Source organism: Saccopteryx bilineata, chromosome 4, assembly GCF_036850765.1.
Source record: "Saccopteryx bilineata isolate mSacBil1 chromosome 4, mSacBil1_pri_phased_curated, whole genome shotgun sequence".
NCBI lineage: Eukaryota > Metazoa > Chordata > Mammalia > Chiroptera > Emballonuridae > Saccopteryx > Saccopteryx bilineata.
Genome location: NC_089493.1, coordinates 124575831 through 124596345, shown reverse-complemented (window position 1 = coordinate 124596345; position 20515 = coordinate 124575831). Strand labels below are relative to the sequence as shown.

The following is a 20515-nucleotide window of genomic DNA, read 5'->3' as shown; positions in this document are numbered from 1 at the left end:
CCACTACATAATGATAAAGGGAGTAATCCCACAGGAAGATATAACTATTATAAATATCTATGCACCTAATATAGGAGCACCTAAATATATAAAGCAGACTTTGATGGATTTAAAGGGCAAGATCAACAGCAATACTATAATAGTAGGGGATTTCAATACCCCACTAACATCACTAGATAGAACCTCAAGAAAGAAAATTAACAAAGAAACAGCAGACTTATTGGACACACTAGATCAACTCAATTTAATAGATATCTTCAGAACATTTCACCCTAAAGCAGCAGAATATACATTCTTTTCAAGTCCTCATGGTACATTCTCTAGGATAGACCACATATTAGGGCGCAAAAGCGGTCTCAACAAATTTAAGAAGATTGAAATCATATCAAGCACTTTCTCCGATCACAATGGCATGAAACTAGAAATGAACCACAACAGAAAAGCTCAAAAAGTCTCAAACACATGAGAACTAAAGAGCAGGTTGTTAAAGAACAAATGGATTAAGAATGAGATCAAAGAAGAAAAAAAAATTCCTAGAAATGAATGACAATGAGCATACAAGAACTCAAAATTTATGAGACACAGCAAAAGCAGTACTGAGAGGGAAGTTCATAGCACTACAGGCACACTTTAAGAAGCTAGAAATAGCTCAAATAAACAACTTAACCCTGCATCTAAAAGAACTAGAAAAAGAACAGCAAGTAAAGCCCAAATGTAGTAGAAGGAAGGAAATAATAAAGATCAGAGCAGAAATAAATGACATAGAGGCTAAAGAAACAATACAGAGGATCAACGAAACCAGGAGTTGGTTCTTTGGAAAGGTAAACAAGATTGATGAACCTTTAACTAGAATCACCAAGAAAAAGAGAGAGGACTCCAATAAATAAAATTAGAAATGAGAGTGGAGAAATAACAACTGACACAACAGAAATACAAAATATTGTAAGAAAATACTATGAAGAACTGTATGCCAAAAAACTAGACAACCTACATGAAGTGGACAAATTCCTTGAAACATACAATCTTCCAAAAATCAATCTGGAAGAATCAGAAAACCTAAATAGACCGATTACACCAAATGAGATCGGAACAGTTATCAAAAATCTCCCAACAAAGAAAAGTCCAGGGCCTGATGGCTTCACAAGTGAATTCTACCAAATATTCAAAGAACTAACTCCTATCCTTCTCAAACTATTTCAAAAAATTCAAGAGGAAGGAAGACTTCCAAGCTCCTTTTATGAGGCAAGCTTAATTCTGATTCCAAAATCAGGCAAAGACAACACAAAGAAAGAAAATTATAGGCCAATATCTCTGATGAATATAGATGCTAAAATCCTCAACAAAATATTAGCAAACCGGATCCAACAATATATGGAAAAAATCATACACCATGATCAAGTGGGATTTATTCTGGGGAGGCAAGGCTGGTACAATATTCGTAAATCAATCAATGTGATTCATCACATAAACAAAAAGGAGAAAAACCATATGATAATTTCAATAGATGCAGAAAAAACATTTGATAAAATCCAGCACCCATTCATGATCAAAACTCTCAGCAAAGTGGGAATACAGGGAACATACCTCAACATAATAAAAGCCATCTATGAGAAACCCACAGCCAACATCATACTCAATGGGCAAAAATTAAAAGCAATCCCCTTAAGATTAGGAACAAGGCAGGGGTGCCCCCTTTCACCACTCTTATTTAACATTGTCCTGGAAGTCCTAGCCACAGCAATCAGACAAGAAAAAGAAATAAAAGGCATTCAAGTTGAAAAAGAAGAAGTAAAACTATCATTATTTGCAGATGATATGATATTGTATATAGAAAACCCTAAAGTCTCAGTCAAAAAGCTACTGGGCCTGATAAATGAATTCAGCAAAGTGGCAGGATATAAAATCAATACTCAGAAATCAGAGGCATTTTTATATGCCAACAATGAACAGTCAGGAAGAGAAATTAAGGAAACAATCCCCTTCACTATTACAACCAAAAAAATAAAGTACTTAGGAGTAAACTTAACCAAGAAGACCAAAGACTTGTACTCAGAAAATTACAAAGCATTGATAAAAGAAATCAAGGAAGATACAAACAAGTGGATGCATATACCGTGCTCATGGTTAGGAAGAATAAACATCATTAAAATGTCTATATTACCCAAAGCAATCTATAAATTCAATGCAATACCAATTAAAATACCAATGACATACTTCAAAAATATAAATCACATATTACAATACAAAAATTTATATGGAACCAAAAAAGAACACGAATAGCCTCAGCAATCTTAAAAAAGAAGAATAAAGTGGGAGGTATCACACTTTCTGATATCAAGTTATACTACAAGGTCATTGTACTCAAAACAGCCTGGTACTGGCATAAGAACAGGCATATAGATCAATGGAACAGAACAGAGAACCCAGAAATAAACCTACAGCTCTATGGACAACTGATATTTGACAAAGGAGGTAAGGAAATACAATGGAGTAAAGACAGCCTCTTTAACAAATGCTGTTGGGGAAATTGGACAGCTACCTGCAAAAAAATGAAACTAGATCACCAGCTTACACCACTCACAAAAATGAACTCAAAATGGATAAAAGACTTAAATGTAGGCCGTGAAACCATAAGCATCTTAGAAGAAAACATAGGCAGTAAGCTCTCTGACATCTCTCGGAGCAATATATTTGCTGATTTATCTCCACGGGGAAGTGAAATAAAAGACAGGATAAACAAATGGGACTATATCAAACTAAAAAGCTTTTGCACAGCTAAAGACAATAAGAACAGAATAAAAAGACAAACTACACAATGGGAGAACATATTTGACAATACGTCTGATAAGGGGTTAATAACCAAAATTTATAAAAAACTTGTAAAATCTCAACACCAGGAAGACAAACAATTCAATCCAAAAATGGGAAAAAGAAATGAATAGACACTTCTCCAAAGAGGACATACAGATGGCCAATAGGCATATGAAAAAATGCTCAACATCACTAATCATTAGAGAAATGCAAATTAAAACTACAAAGAGATACCATCTCACACCAGTCAGAATGGTGCTCATCAATAAAACAACACTGAATAAGTGCTGGCGAGGATGTGGAGAAAAGGGAACCCTCCTGCACTGCTGGTGGGAATGCAGACTGGTGCAGCCACTGTGGAAAACAGTATGGGGATTCCTCAAAAAAGTGAAAATCGAACTGCCTTTTGACCCAGCTATACTACTGTTAGGAATATACCCCAAGAACACCATAGAACGGCTCCAAAAGGAGAAATGCACCCCCATATTTGTGGCAGCATTGTTTACAATAGCAAAGATCTGGAAACAGCCCAAGTGTCCATCAGAGCACGAGTGGACTAAAAAGCTTTGGTACAGATATACTATGGAATACTACTCAGCCATAAGAAATGATGACATCGGATCATTTACAATAACATTGAGGGACCTTGATAACATTATACGAAGTGAAATAAGTAAATCAGAAAAAACTAAGAACTATATGAATCCATTCATAGATGGAACATAAAAATGAGACTCAGAGACATGAACAAGAATGTGATGGCAACAGGGGCGGGGCCTGGGGGGAGGGAGGGAGGGTAGAGGAAGGGGAGAGCGAGAGCGGGTGGGGGAGGGGAGGGGCTCAAAGAAAACCAGATAGAAGGTGACAGAAGACAATCTGACTTTGGTTAGGGGTATACAGCATAATCAAATGTCAAAATAATCTGGAGATGTTTTCTCTCAACATATGTACCCTGATTTATCAATGTCACTGCATTAAATTTATTTTTTTTTAATGGAAAAAAACAACAACCAATTGTAATTCTATGTTGAAAAACTTCAGACTCTCAAGTCTTTTCTATTTTGGCCACAAGCTATAAGCTGTAGGTGAGTGAGGTCAATGAGATCATTTTACTGCATACCTGTCTTTATATACCCAGCAAGAAAGTTTGTCACGTGGTGTGGGTGCTTTTCCTTCAAAGCTGGTGATCTTTTCCCAAACGTAGATTCCATCTCTGGTTCGCAGGTTAACAAAATAAAGCTTTTAAAAGAGGAGGACACCATTAACAGATGGAGCATTAGAAAATTAAATCTAACAGCCAACAGGGTAACGATAGAGGGGGAGGGAGGTGGGGAAAGGAGGTTGGGGGGAGGAGCTGGGGTGAAAAGACTACACAGAGGGAGCGGCTGGGTCTACCACAATCCAATGTGCAGACGGTGCTATAGTGAATGGGACACTTGAAACCATGTCAACACAATCAATTAAAAAAGATTAAAGAAGAAAATCAAATCTATATCTGAGAATTATGTGATCCAAAAATTAATTATATTACTTTTTTCTCTTTTTAGAAGGTAAAAATATTAACTGGGGAGTTAAAGAAAATGAGACAATGCTTTAGAAGCAAAAGACATATCTAAAACATACTGAAATGATGTTTTTCCATCATTCTCCTGCCTATAAATATCAAGTAAGTATGTGGTTATTTGGGTAGCAGAAAGACAGGAAGAGAAAGCACAGCAGTTGCTTCTTCACTCTAAAACCTTAACATCATAAACACAAGACTTTCTACATGTGTCTTCTTTTTTAAGTATCTGTAAACTTATAAGATGAACTGATACACTAAACAATAGACATTTTGCTGCACTTCTAAACTGAAAGAAAATATTACTCGATTGCTGTATCCTTTGTCATCGTATCCTCCAAAAACATACAGCTTTCCATTCATGCAAACACCACAACTTCCTGACATGGAGGTGGGGAGTTCTCCTTCCATGAGGTGCATTGCCCTGCAGTGAGAACAACATGGAATTTTATAACTTTCCAGAAACACAAGTTCAATTCCCTTTGAACTCCATGACTTCTCTTAAAATGGAAACCGTCATTGATGATTACAATTCAAACATAATAGTAGCCAATACTGTAAAAACATTAAGAGCATCTACTGTAATGATCTTTCAATTTACTGGGGGAAAAAATTTACAAAATCTTCACATATGTCACCAGAATTGGGAATTAATTAGCAGATTAATTCTTTAGAGACAAGCTTAGAATGTGGAGAAATGCTAAAGGACAAGTCATGGAGAGAGGAAGGGAGTAAGGGAAAGAGGAGACAGAAAGAATAAAGCACTGAAAGAAAAGAAAAGGGAGAAAAAAAATATTGCAGTAGGTTCTACGTATGGTCTTAAGTTCCCGAGTCTATGAAAACATGTACAACACGTGTTAAGACCGGCATTCTGCAATTTAAAATTACTTACCACAGGCCACTATCAGTATCATAGGTCCAAATTTCATCGTTAGGCAAATATACTTCATTGTCTTCAATAGACTAAAACATAGAATACATAAAATTATTCTTATCAAATACATAGTAACAAAAAAAATACATAGTAATAATTCAGTAGTTCCTCAGGATGGGAAAACTGCAATTAAAATACTGCAAAACACAAAATCATAAACAGGCTGACATCTTTTTTTTAATATAAATTATATTAGCTCAAAAGACAAAAGGAAAAAATACATTTTCTAAGAGAAAATGGGCAAGGTTTAAATAGCAAGTTCATGAATCTCAAAAAAAGACACAGGACAATTAAATCGTAAAAAGGAATTTTTAGTAAGGGAAAACAGAAAAATAATAATGTTCAGAGCAGAACAATGAAGACAATAAAACCAGGAAGAAAATGAGTACCAAACAAGGGCAATATTTTTTGTGTGAAGAGAACAAATGAAGGAAGAAAAAATTTTATAAGTGCCATTAAGAGCACTGTATCAGCAAAAGAATGAAATCTTCACATTCACAATAGCATGCATGGACCTAGAGGGTATAATGCTAAGTAAAACCAGTCAGCCAGAGAAAGACAAATACCACGTGATTTCACGTGTGTCTGGAATCTAAAGAACAAAACAAATGAAAAAATATAATTGAAACAGACTCACATTTACAGAGAACAGAATGATGGAGGGAGTAGGGAAACTGGGTGAAAAAGGTGAAAGGATTAAGAAGTACAAATTGGTAGTTATAAATAGTCATAGTGTGTAAACTATAGCATAGGGAATACAGTCAATAACACTGTGATAACTATGTATGGTGTCAGCTGGGTACTGGAAATTTGGGGCGGAACACTTTATAAAGTATGTGACTGTCTAACCACCATGCTGTACACCCGAAACTAATACAAAATAATATTAAATGTAAACTGTAATTGAAAAATAAAATTTTCAAAAAGATAACTATATCAGATACCTTGATTAATGAACATATTTTTAAGTGTATACTATTTTCAAGGCATAGTGTTAGGTGTTTATTAAACATAGAATCCAAGGCTCAAGATAAATTCAACTAGTCCAAATAATAACACCTAATAAACTCTAAAGAAGCTGATAATATAGGTAAAATAGTGTATTCTGATATTTACAATGAAAAGAGAAATAAAAACAGAATAGCGCCTGACCAGGCAGTGGTGCAGTGGATAGAGCATCGGACTGAAATGCAGAGGACCCAGGTTCGAGACCCCAAGGTTGCCAGCTTGAGCGCGGGCTCATCTGGTTTGAGCAAGGCTCACCAGCTTGGACCCAAGGTCACTGGCTTGAGCAAAGGTTTACTTGGTCTGCTGAAGGCCTACGGTCAAGGCACATATGAGAAAACAATCAATGAACAACTAAGGTGTCGCAAAGAAAAACTGATGAATGATGCTTCTCATGTCTCTCCGTTCCTGTCTGTCCCTATCTATCCCTCTCTCTGACTCTCTGTCTCTGAAAAAAAAAAAAAAAAAAAGACAAACAGAATGGCAATCTTATTTATATCAAGAACTTAAGGGTTGAAACAAATCCTTACATAAATCTCTCATAATTTCTTTGAATAATTCAAAAATAGCCAAATGTAAAAGATAGTTTAAGAATTTCTAATACTGCATGATGCAGAAATTATTAACATGCTAAGCAGATTTAGCTAATTCCTCATTGCTGTTAGTTCAATTTTAAAAGTAGTATTTTGACTACCAGTCTCCATGTTTGTCTGTCTGTCTAGCTGTCTGTTTCTCTGTCTTTCTCTCTCTCTCCCTCTCTCCCTCTCTCTCTCTCTCTCACACACACACACACACACACAGAGCAGAATAATACCACTTTATTAATTCCAAGGCAACTTCCACTTATTTCTGACTGAGGAAGCCATACTTAATGGCTAAGTAAAAAATAATTTGAAAAAGAGAATTAATTGCATGACTGGAAAACTTAACAGCATCAGGCTGCAGTAGCTGTATGTGTATGCCTTTATAACAAATATATTATGAAAATGGGTTCTGTCATTACTCTGCTTAAGCCCCTTCAGTACTTCCCTAGTGCTCTCAGCATAGTCTAAAATTCTCACGATTCTGTACTACATATTTGGTGCCTGCTGTCCATCCAAAGTTCATCCTTTCACTCATTCTGCTCTAATCTTCTTTCCATTCCTAAATCTCTGCAAGTTCCTTGCTGCAATAGGGCCCTCATCTATGCATTTCCCTATTCTTGGAATGCCTCCCAGAATTTGTCTGGATAACTAATTCATTTTCTGGGAACAGCTTAAAAGTCCCTTCTTGACTACCCTAGAATAAGGTTAAAGGACTATTCCCTGTGCCTTGTCTGGATCACATCTACCCCACCACCACCACCACCATCATGAATGCATGGATCATGTTTATGTTATAATTCAGTTCCTAGAGCCTAGCACAGTGCCTGACACACAAAGGACAAATGGAGTGTTTGTTGACTAAGTGAGTGAATGGGTAAGTGAGTGATCCCTGTTAAATTGATGGCATGGTCACCTCAGCCTGACCAGAAAGAAAAGACTCTTTCACTAACCTTCAAGAGAGGTGGTACAAAAACACTAATGAAGCACAGAATTTTAACATTTGGACTTAGTTCCTTCTCAGAGATTTCACTCCAAAATTATCCCTTCTTTTCTATACATCATCGAGTTTTCCTTCTCAACTAGATCACTCCTGTGGATATCCAAACAGGCCTTGATAGCACCCATCCTTATATCTGTATGAACTCTCTCTTATCTCCTTCCCCTTTGTCTCTCCCCCTCTCACAGAAAGCTTCCACGCAGAGTGAACTATGGTGGCTGCTCCCATTGTTCCACCTCTCACTGTCTCATCACTCAGCTAATCTGGCTTCCAAGCCCATCACTCCACTAAAATTGCTCTTGTCCAGCTTTCACTAAAATAAGAGACTTAGTTAACTGATTCATCCAGAAATATAGCCCAGAGAGATGGAGTATATAGAAAAAAAGTTAAAAGACATGGAAAAAGAGAAAAACTAAGTCTAATCAGAATTACATTAGGATATAATAGAATGAGGAAGCAGCAATATTTGAAGAGATAAGAATTTTGCAAAACTGTTGAAAGGCATCAAATCTACAAAGTTCTACAAGAAATCTACAAATCCATAACTAGGCACATCATAGTAAAACTACAGAACATCAAAGAAAAAATATTCTATAAAACTGCCTGACCAGGTGGTGGCACAGTGGATAGATCGTCGGACTGGGATGCGGAAGGACCCAGGTTCAAGACCCTGAGGTCGCCAGCTTGAGCGTGGGCTCATCTGGCTTGAGCAAAAAGCTCATCAGCTTGGACCCAAGGTTGCTGGCTCCAGCAAGGAGTTACTCGGTCTGCTGAAGGCCCGCGGTCAAGGCACATATGAGAAAGCAATCAATGAACAACTAAGAAGTCTCAACGCGCAACGAAAAACTAATGATTGATGCTTCTCATCTCTCTCAGTTCCTATCTGTCTGTCCCTGTCTATCTCTGCCTCTTGTAAAAAAAAAAAAAAAAAAAAACCTGCCAGAAATGAGACAAATCATCTTCAAATGAACAGCAACTAATGACTCACTGAATTCTCATTAGCAAAACATAAGACTAAGTAATATCAGCAATTGTGTTTATCAATAGTAACTGTCAACCTAGAAGTCTACACCCAGTGAAAGTAAATTTTAAAAACCAAGGTGAAATAAAGAAATTTCCAGACAAAAGCTGAGACAGTTGGCCAACAACAGACTCATATAAAGAAAGCCTAATAGCTGTGCTACACCAGGTAAAAGGGAATGATATGAAATGCAACAAGAAATAGTATTATAAGATATTGGTAACTGTGTGGATAGAGTTGAACATAAAAAATGGCTAAACTATTTTTTTATGCCTAATTGGGGTAAGAGGGGGGGTAGAACAGGATAGGACTAACTAGGGAAAGTTGCTATATCAGTTCAATTTTAAAAGTAATATCTTGACTACCAGGAACCTTCCTTCTCCACAGTGCCCATGTGACCAGACTTGAAACTTTCTGAAGTACTTGAACTCTATGGCAAAAAATAATATTATTAACTCTTAAGTATGTGAAGTATTCATGTTGAAATAAAGTAACTACTATATGGCTAGAAATGAATCATATAATTTCTATATAAGAAAAAAGAAAAAAATGGGAAGAGAATAAAAAATTCAAAAAACCCTCAAAACAAAATGGAGGTGAAAGAGAGGGGAAAATACAAAGCCAATTTGAAGAACAAAGTATAACAGCATTACTTTAAGTGAATATAAGCTAAACTCTCCACATAAAATACACATATCAAACTGGATAAAAATAAGATCCACCTATTTTCAGGTTATAAGACACACCTAAAATGTAAAAATAAAACATACAAAATTTCCGTTATAAGGCAGAAGAAGATATACCATGCAAATACCAGCCAAAAGAAAGATGGCCTAGCTGTATTTATATTGGCAAACAGATTTTAAGAAAAATGACAGTACTATAGATAAAGAGGATTATTACAAAATAGTAAAGTGTTCGATGAACCAAAAAATATATATATAACAATTCTGAATTCATATCTATCCAAAGAGGCAGCCTAAAAATACATACAAACTACAGACAGACAAGACCACAGGGAGACACTAACAAATCTACATCAGAGTGGGAGTTTTTAAACCTGTTACAGTGATTAATAGAACAGGGAGTAAAATAATCAAAAAGGATATAGGAGATTTAAACAATACAATTAGCAAGTTTGATAAAATAAACACATAAATACTTCCTCCAATATAAAAACAAGGGTATATTTATGAAAATTGATCACATGCTAGTCCTTAAAGCAAGCCTCAACATATTCCAAAGGACTGGTATCAGATAGATAGACCACATTCTCTGAGGATAATACAATTAAGTTAGATATCAATAACAGAAAGCAAACTATAAAAATAGCATGTTTAGAAATTTAAATATTTTCCTAAAAAACTTATGGGTCAAATAAGAAATAATGATGAGGCCCTGGCCGGTTGGCTCAGCGGTAGAGCGTCGACCTGGCATGCGGGAGAGCCGGGTTCGATTCCCAGCCAGGGCACATAGGAGAGGCGCCCATTTGCTTCTCCAACCTCCCCCCTCCTTCCTCTCTGTCTCTCTCTTCCCCTCCCGCAGCCAAGGCTCCATTGGAGCAAAGATGGCCTGGGCGCTGGGGATGGCTCCTTGGCCTCTGCCCCAGGCGCTAGAGTGGCTCTGGTCGCGGCAGAGCAACACCCCAGAGGGGCAGAGCATCGCCCCCTGGTGGGCAGAGCGTCGCCCCTGGTGGGCGTGCCAGATGGATCCTGGTCGGGTGCATGCGGGAGTCTGTCTGTCTCTCCCCTGTTTCCAGCTTCAGAAAAATACAAAAAAAAAAAAAAAAGAAAGAAAGAATGATGAAAAGTGTAAAAATACCAGAACTGTAAAATGACAAAACATTGCTAGTCAAAACTTAAGAAATACAACTAATGAAGTACTTAGAAGAAAATTTATAGTCTAACATACTTAAACAACTGTAAAGTCTCAAAATGAATAAGCATCCAATTTTGGAATTTCAAAAATAACAGCATAATAAACCCAAAGAAAGTAGGAAGAAATAAAAAATGAGTAAGATATTAATGAAATAAAAAATTTCACTAGATATTATTTCATTAAGATATTAATGAAATAAAAAATTTCACAACAAAGAAGATCAAGTAAACAAAAAGTTGGTGTTTCAGGGGGCTGATCTACCTCTGGCAAGATTATTCAAGAAGAAAAAAAAGGATGGCCCTGGCTGGTTGGCTCAGCGGTACAGCGTTGGCCTGGCGTGCGGAGGACCCGGGTTCGATTCCCAGCCAGGGCACATAGGAGAACCGCCCATTTGCTTCTCCACCCCCCCCCTTCCTCTCTGTCTCTCTCTTCCCCTCCCTCAGCCAAGGCTACATTGGAGCAAAGATGGCCTGGGCGCTGGGGATGGCTCCTTGGCCTCTGCCCCAGGCGCTAGAGTGGCTCTGGTCGCAGCAGAGCGACGCCCGGGAGGGGCAGAGCATCGCCCCCTGGTGGGCGTGCCGGGTGGATCCCGGTCGGGCGCATGCGCGCATGCGGGAGTCTGTCTGACTGTCTCTCCCTGTTTCCAGCTTCAGAAAAAGAAAAAAGAAAAAAAAAAAAGGATGAACCATTAACTAATTTTAGGAATGGGAAAGGGAACATACCTGTAGAAATTAAATAGAGGATATTATGAACAATTTAAGTTTATGCTAGTAAGTTTAAAAACCTAAATTAAATTAATAGATTCCTGGGGGTGGAGGTATGGGTGAGAAAATCCTATGAAGCCTGACTCAAGAAAAAAAATTGAAAATCTGAACCAGGGGTCCCCAAACTATGGCCCCCTGAAGCCATTTATCTGGCCTCCGCCACACTTCCGGAAGGGGCACCTCTTTCATTGGTGGTCAGTGAGAGGAGCATAGTTCCCATCGAAATACTGGTCAGTTTGTTGATTTAAATTTACTTGTTCTTTATTTTAAATATTGTATTTGTTCCCGTTTTGTTTTTTTACTTTAAAATAAGATATGTGCAGTGTGCATAGGGATTTGTTCATAGTTTTTTTTTATAGTCCAGCCCTCCAACGGTCTGAGGGACAGTGAACTGGCCCCCTGTGTAAAAAGTTTGGGGACCCCTGATTTGAACAGTCTTATAGTTTTAAACAGACTGAATCAGAGATTTAAAACCCACGAAGTGCGGACAGTGCCCGCCACAGTCCACAGATCTGTCTCTTGCTTCAACAGTGGTTTTTTTTTTTTGTTTTTTTCTGAAGCTGGAAACGGAGACAGTCAGACAGACTCCCGCATGCGCCCGACCGGGATCCACCCGGCACGCCCACCAGGGGCAACGCTCTGCCCACCAGGGGGCGATGCTCTGCCCCTCCGGGGCGTCGCTCTGCCGCAACCAGAGCCACTCTAGCGCCTGGGGCAGAGGCCAAGGAGCCATCCCCAGCACCCAGGCCATCTTTGCTCCAATGGAGCCTTGGCTGCGGGAGGGGAAGAGAGAGACAGAGAGGAAAGGGGGGGTGGAGAAGCAAATGGGCGCTTCTCCTATGTGCCCTGGCTGGGAATCGAACCCGGGTCCCTCGCACGCCAGGCCGACGCTCTACCGCTGAGCCAACCGGCCAGGGCCTCAACAGTGTTTTGACAGAGCTGACCTAGGGACATTCTTCTTTGACCTTCCACCACCTTCCAATCTCTTTTCCAGTCACTACCTTCTGAACCACCTCAGTGTCCAGAGACCAACCCACACCATTTTTTACCTTAACTCCTTACTGCATAGTAAACATGAGCTCCCAAGTTTGTCAGAATTATTCCCTGGACGTGGAGGCTGCCGTCAACGGCCTGATCAACCTGCAACTGTGGACCTCCTACAGCTACCTCTCTCTGGGCTTCTATTTCCATCACTACGATGTGGCTCTGGAAGGTGTGAGCCACTCCCACAAGTTGGCCAAGGAGAAGCGGGAGGGTGCTGACCATCTCTTAAAGATGCAAAACCAGGGCAGTGGCCACATTCTCTTAAAGCAAGAGTCCCCAAACTTTTTATACGGGGAGCTAATTCACTGTCCCTCAAACCATTGGAGGGCCGGACTATAAAAAAAACTATGAACAAATCCCTATGCACACTGCACATATCTTATTTTAAAGTAAAAAAACAAAACGGGAACAAATACAATATTTAAAATAAAGAACAAGTAAATTTAAATCAACAAACTGACCAGTATTTCGATGGGAACTATGCTCCTCTCACTGACCACCAATGAAAGAGGTGCCCCTTCCGGAAGTGTGGCGGGGGCCGGGTAAATGGCCTGGGGGGGCCGCATGCGGCCCACGGGCTGTAGTTTGGGGACCCCTGTCTTCTAGGATATGCAGAAGCCTTCCCAAGATGATTGGGGTAAAACTCAGGATGCCATGGAAGCCATCATCACCTTGTAGAAGACCCTGAACCAAGTCCTTTTGGATCTGCCCATGCAGACCCTTATCTCTGTGACTTCCTGGAGGATCACTTCCTGGATGAGGTGAAAATCATCAAGAAGATGAGTGACCACCTAACCAACCTCCGCAGGCTGGTCGAACCCCAGGCTGGGCTGGGCGAGTATCTCTTTGAAAGGCTCACCGTCAAGCCCGACTAAGAGCCTTTAGAGTCTAGAAGCCTTTGAGAGGCTCCTCTGTATTCCCTTGGTGTCTGGCATTTGCCTGAGCCTCTCCCTGAAATCACTCCACATCCTTTTAACCACCCTGGAGCCCTCTCCCATGCATTGGACCAAATAGAAATAAAGCTTTTTGCAGCAAAAAACAAAAAAAAACCCAAAACAAATAAATAACAAGAAGTGCATACCAAGCCCAAGTGGCTTTACAGATGACTTCTTTCAAACATTCAAAGAACAAATAATTCAATCTTACAAAAACTATTCTAGAATATAAAAGAAGGTATATTACTCAATCCACTTACAAACATAGATATGAAAATCCTAAAAAAAAAAAATTAGCAGGGGAACCCTCCTGCACTACTGGTGGGAATGCAGACTGGTGCAGCCACTGTGGAAAACAGTATGGAGATTCCTCAAAAAATTAGAAATGGAACTGCCCTTTGACCCAGCCATTCCACTTATAGGAATATATCCCAAAGACACAATATCACTTACTGAAAAAAAGAAATGCACCCCCATGTTCATGGCAGCATTGTTCACAATAGCGAAGATCTGGAAACAGCCCAAGTGTCCGTCAGAGGACGAGTGGGTTAAAAAACTGTGGTACATATATACTATGGAATACAACTGGGCCATGAAAAAGAAAGAAATATTACATTTTGCAATAATATGGATGGACCTGGAAAATATTATGTTGAGTGAAATAAGCCAGGCAGAGAAAGAAAAATATCATATGACCTCACTCATTTGAGGAATCCAAGGAACAATGTGAACTGAAGAATGGAATTAAACCTGAAGGGAAGGGGGAAGGGAGCTGTTGGAAGGGTGGTAAAGGAGATGTTGAGGGGAATATGGGGGAAGGGGAATGCTTTTGGGGAGACACTAGAATCTATATAAACACAATAAATAAATAATTTTAAAAATTAGCAGCCAGGATCCAGTAATATACAAAAGTGGTAATATGTTACACTAACTTGTGTTTAATTCAAGAAATACAACATTGGTTTAATACATATTAGTTTATCCCAGTGTAATGTAGAAAAAAATAACTCTTCAAAATTCAACAGATCGGAGCAGAAATAAATGAAATAGAGACTAAAAAAAAATGCAAAATATCAATGAAATCAAGACCTGGCTGGATAGCTCAGTTGGTTAGAGCATTGTCCCAAAGCACAGAAGTCGCCAGTTCAATCCCCAGTCAGGGCACATACAGAAGCCGAGTGATGTTTCTGTCTCTCTCACTCCCTCTCTTGCCAAAATCAATAAATTAAAAAAATTTTAAAAGATCAACGAAACCAAAAGCTAGTTCTTTGAAAATATAAACAAGATTAACAAACCTTTAATCAGACTTATCAAGTAAAAAAGAGAGAAGACCCAAATAAATAAAATCAGGGATGAAAGAGGACATGTAACAACAGACACAAAGAAATACAAAGCGTTGTAAGAAAATATTATGAACAATTATAGCCAACAAGTTGAACAATCTGGATGAAATGGATAAATTCCTAGAAACATACAATCTTCCAAAACTGATTCAAGAAGAATCAGAGAATCTGAATAAACAAATTACATCCAGTGAAATTGAAGCAGTTATCAAAAAACTCCCAACAAACAAAAGTCTTGAACTGGATGGCTTCACAGGTGAATTTTACCAAACATTCAAAAAGAGTTATATCCTTCTCAAACTATTCCAAAAAAGTCAGGGGGAGGGAAAGACTCCCAAGCTCATTTTATGAGGCCAGCAATATCCCAATTCCAAAACCAGATAAAGACATTACAAAGAAAGAAAATGAAAGGCCAATATCCCTGATGAACACAGATGCTAAAATTCTAAAGAAATATTATTAAACTAGATCTAGCAATACATTAAGAAGATTATGCACCATGATCAAGTGAGATTTATTCCAGGAATGTAAGGATAGTACATCTGCAAATCAATAAACATGACACAATGTAAACAAAACAAATGATAAAACTCACATGATCATATCAATAGATGCCCCCAAAAAAGCATTTGATAAAATCCATCACCTATTATTTATTTTCAAAACTCTCAGCAAAGTGGGAACAGAGAGAACATACCTCAGTATAATAAAGGCCATATATGACAAACCAACAGTCAACATCATACTCAGTGGGCAAAAGCTACAAGTGTTTCCCTTCAGATCAAGAACAAGCCTGACCAGTGATGGCACAGTGGGTAAAGTGTCGCCCGAGAATGCTGAGGTCGCCTGTTCAAAACCCTGAGCTTGCCCAGTCAAGGCACATATGGGAGTTGATGCTTCCTGCTCCTCCCCCTTCTCTCTCTCTCCTCTCTCTAAAATGAGTAAACAAAAATCTAAAAAAAAAAAAGAACAAGACAAGGATGTCTGCTATCACAATTCTTATTCAATATAATACTGGATATTGTAATCATAGCAATCAACAAGAAGAAGAAATAAAAGGCATCCAAATTGGAAAAGAAGATGTAAAACTCACTATTTACAGACGACATGATACTCTATATAGAAAACAGTGAAGATTCCATCAAAAAACTACTAGAACAATTAATGAATTCAGTAAAGTAACAGGATACAAAATAAATATCCAGAAATTAGTTCCATTTTTAAATACCAATAATGGACTATGAGAAAGAAAAACTAAGAAAACAATACCATTCACAATTGCTTCAAAAAAAATAAAATACCTAGGAGTAAATTTATCAAGGATGTAAATACTTGTATTCAGAAAATTATAAGACACTGAAGAAAGAAAGTGAAGAAGCCACAAATAAATGAAAGCATATACCATGTTCATGGATTGGAAAAATAGACATCATTAAAATGTCCATATTACCCAAAGCAACCTATAGATTCAATGCAATTCCTATTAAGATACCAATGTTATATTTCCCAGAACTAGAACAAATATTTCAAAAATGTATATAAAAGCACAAAAGACCCCTAATAGCCACAGCAAACTTGAGAATGAAGAACAAAGTTGGAGGAATCATGCCACTTGACATCAAACTATACTAAAAGGCCACAGTAACCAAAACAGCATTCTATTGGCATAAAAACAGACATACAGATCAATGGAACAAAATAACCCTAAAATCAACCCACATGTGTATGGTTAATTAATATTTGATAAAGGATGCAAAAACATGCAACAGGGTAAAGACAGTCTACTCAATAAATGGTGCTGGAAAACTGTATAGATACATGCAAAAAGAAAAAAATGAAACTAGACCACCTTCTTACACCATATACAAGAATAAACTCAAAATGGACTAAAGACTTAAATATTAGACATGGAACTTATAAAAACCCTAGAAGAAAACATAGGCAGTAAAATTTTGACCATTTCTTGTAGCAATATTATTTTAGATATATCTTCTCGGGTAAGGGAAATGAGAGAAAACAAACAATCGGGACTATATCAAACTAAAAAGTTCTTGCACAGCTAAGGAAACCATCAACAAAATGAAAAGACAATCAACTGAATGGGAGAACATATTTGCCAATACATCTGATAAGGGATTAATATCTAAAATTTATAAAGAACTTATAAAACTCAATAGCAAAAAACCAAACAACCCAATTTAAAAAATGGTCAAAGGACTTGAATAGACACTTTTCTAAAGAGGACATTCAGACAGCCAACAGACATATGAAAAGATGCTCAATGTCACTAACCATCAGAGAAATGCAAATTAAAACCACAATGAGATATCATCTCACACCTGTCAGTATGGCTATCATCAATGAATCAACAAACAAGTGCTGAGGAGGATGTGGAGAAAAGGGAACCCGTATGCACTGTTGGTGGGAACACAGACTGGTGCAGCCACTGTGGAAAGCAGTATGGAGTTACCTCAAAAAAATTAAAAATGGAAATGCCTTCTGACCCAGTGATCCCAGTTCTGGGAATATATCCTAAGAATCCCAAAACATTAATTCAGCGGAATATATACACCCCTACTTTCATTGCAGCATTATGTACAATAGCCAAGATCTGGAAACAGCCCAAGTGCCCATCAGTGGGTAAGTGGATAAAAAGGCTGTGATAGGGGCCGCTCTCTCGTCCCGACTGGCCCGCGGTGGCTGCGGCCGCCTCCTGGGACTCGCCCTGGGGCTGCTGCTGGCGCTGGCTCCCGGGGCGCTGTGGGCCAAGCCCACTGTGCGCAAGGAGCGCGTGGTGAGGCCCCACTCGGAGCTGGGAGAGCGGCTGCCGGAGGACAACCAGAGCTTCCAGTACGACCACGAGGCCTTCCTGGGCAAGGAGGACTCCAAGACCTTCGACCAGCTCACCTCGGGGGAGAGCAAGGAGAGGCTGGGAAAGATTGTCGATCGAATTGACAGTGATGGGGACGGCTTAGTCACCACTGAGGAACTGAAACCTGGATCAAACGCGTGCAGAAAAGATACATCTATGATAACGTCGCTAAAGTCTGGAAGGATTATGATCAGGACAAAGACGATAAAATTTCCTGGGAAGAGTACAAGCAGGCCACTTATGGTAACTACCTAGGAAACCCCGCGGAGTTCCACGATTCCTCAGACCGTCACACCTTTAAAAAGATGCTGCCGCGCGATGAGAAGAGGTTCAAAGCGGCAGACCTCAATGGTGACCAGACAGCCACTCGGGAGGAATTCACCGCCTTTCTGCATCCAGAGGAGTTTGAGCATATGAAAGAAATTGTGGTTTTGGAAACCCTGGAGGACATTAATAAGAATGGGGACGGGTTTGTGGATCAGGATGAGTATATTGGGGATATGTTTTCCCACGAGGAGAATAGCCCTGAGACAGACTGGGTTTTGTCAGAACGGGAGTAGTTCAATGAAGCTGGACAAAGATGAGATTCACCACTGGATCCTCCCGCAAGACTAGGACCACGTGCAGGCTGAGGCCAGACACCTGGTGTACGAGTCGGACAAAAACACAGATGAAAAGCTAACTAAAGAGGAGATATTGGAGAACTGGAACATGTTTGTTGGAAACCAGGCTACCAATTATGGAGAAGACCTCACAAAAAAGTCATGATGAACTTTGATACACACCATAATATGGCAGATTGTCCTAGGCTTTCTTTTATTGTCTTGGGAGTTTGCTAGTTATCTAATTTATAGCAGTTGTGTCCCTGAAACAGCAAGTTAATAACCTCAGACTGGAGTTAAAATTGGTTTTCACAAAATATTTACTGGAAAAGAATCATTGCTATTCCCTCAGTAAGATATCTCGACAAGCACATTAAAATCTTGTTGAATCACACAAAAAAAAAGGCTGTGATACATTTACACAATAGAATACTACTCAGCCACAGAAAAGGAAATCTTACCATTTGCGACACAACGGATGGACCTTGAGATTGCTATACTAAGTGAAATAAGCCAGTCAGAGAAAGAAAAGTAACATGTTTTCACTCATATGTGGAATCTGATGAACACAATGAACTAACAAGCAAAATAGAATCAGACTTATACATAGAGCAGGCTGACAGCTGTCAGGTGAGGGTGTGGGGTGAGAAAGGTAGAAGGATAGAGCAAAAACAAACAAACAAACAAAAACTCATGGAGAGATAACTGTAATTTCTGGGGGTGGTGGGAAGTGAAGAAGAGTCTAGTGGTAAAAATTGTTGATGAACGAAGACTTTACTTGGGGGAATGAACACACAATACAGTGTACAGAGATGAGTTGTAGAATTGGGCACCTGAAACCTGTATAATTATGTTAACCCATGTCACCCTAATAAAATTCAATTAAAAAGATTAGGATGTAAGAAACAAAACTGTCATCACTATCTACATGGAAATGAACATATTGTATCACTATCTACAAGGAAAATGAACAGATGAATTAAGAGAATGTAAATTGAAAAAGCTTTCCAGCATCAAAAGTATTCAAAAGTCACTGTATTTCAGAACACTAGCAGCAATCAGTCAGGAAACTTAGTTTTTATAGCAATAGAAATAAAAAATATAAAAAAAGAAAGAATAAGCCCAACCAAAGATGTACAAGATCCTTATGAAGACACTATAAAACTTTATCAAAAGAAATCAAAAAGCCCTGAATAGAGATCTATATTACATAATTGTAGTACAAAACTCAATATCATAACAGGTCTCTCACTCTCAAATGATCTAAAGATTGACTACAGGAACATAAAACCCAATAGCGTACTTTATTCAACAATCTGATTCTAAAGTTTATACAAATGAGGAAGGACTGTGGGAAAACAATTTGGTAGCTCCTCTAAGAGTTAAATGTAGAATAACCATCTGACCCAACAAGTCTACTCATAGGCATCCAAAAGAACTGAAAACATGGGCTCAGATACTTGTATGTCAGTCTGCATAGCAGCATTATACACAATACACAAAAGTGGCAACAACCCATGTGTCCTATCAACAGATGAATGGATAAACAAAAGGTGGTATACGCATACAATGTAATCTTACTCAGCCATAAAAAAATTAAGTTTTGATACATACTACAACATAGGTGAACCTTGAAAACATTATGCTAAGTAAAATAAACTAGACTTAAAAAATATTGTATGATACCACTTATATAAAATGTCTAGAAAAAGGAAAATTTATAAGTACAAAAAGATTAGAAGTTACCAGGATGTGGGACAAGGAAGGAGGGAGAGTTATTGTAGAATGGGCACAAAGTGCCTATTTGGAGTAAAAAAGAATTTTGGAACTAGATAGTGGCAACATTGTATAATATTGTGAATGCAATTAAGGCCACTAAATTGTACATTACACTAAGATTAAAATGCAAGTTATGTTTTATATATTTTACTACAATAAAAATAGTAAAGAAAATTTATACAAAAGACCAAAAGGCCCTAATAACAAGACAGGGTGGGGATGGGCTTTTACTACCCAATACTTAGACTTCTAATAAAGTTGTTGTAATTTATTTAGATAATGTGATTCTGTCAGAAGAATAAACAAAAAGATCAACTGAACAGAACATACATAAATGACAGACTGAGTTTGCATGTTAGTAGGGAAAACAGGGACTATTTAATAT

At 38.4% G+C, this 20515-nt stretch overlaps 1 protein-coding gene and 1 pseudogene across 3 annotated transcripts in view; one reads left to right on the top strand and one right to left on the bottom strand.

The window, feature by feature from the left end:
* KLHDC1 (kelch domain containing 1) overlaps positions 1 to 20515 on the bottom strand; it is a 71350-nt gene that overhangs the window by 41206 nt on the left and 9629 nt on the right. For all 3 annotated transcript variants that reach the window (XM_066277921.1, XM_066277919.1, XM_066277922.1), the window contains exons 2-4: positions 5265 to 5335; positions 4679 to 4796; positions 3932 to 4050 (exon numbers count right to left, since the gene is read on the bottom strand). In XM_066277921.1, coding sequence (XP_066134018.1) covers positions 3932 to 4050; positions 4679 to 4796; positions 5265 to 5335 — 308 coding nt within the window. The remainder of the gene's footprint in view (positions 1 to 3931; positions 4051 to 4678; positions 4797 to 5264; positions 5336 to 20515) is intronic.
* On the top strand, positions 15985 to 18517 carry LOC136333965 (reticulocalbin-1 pseudogene; annotated as a pseudogene).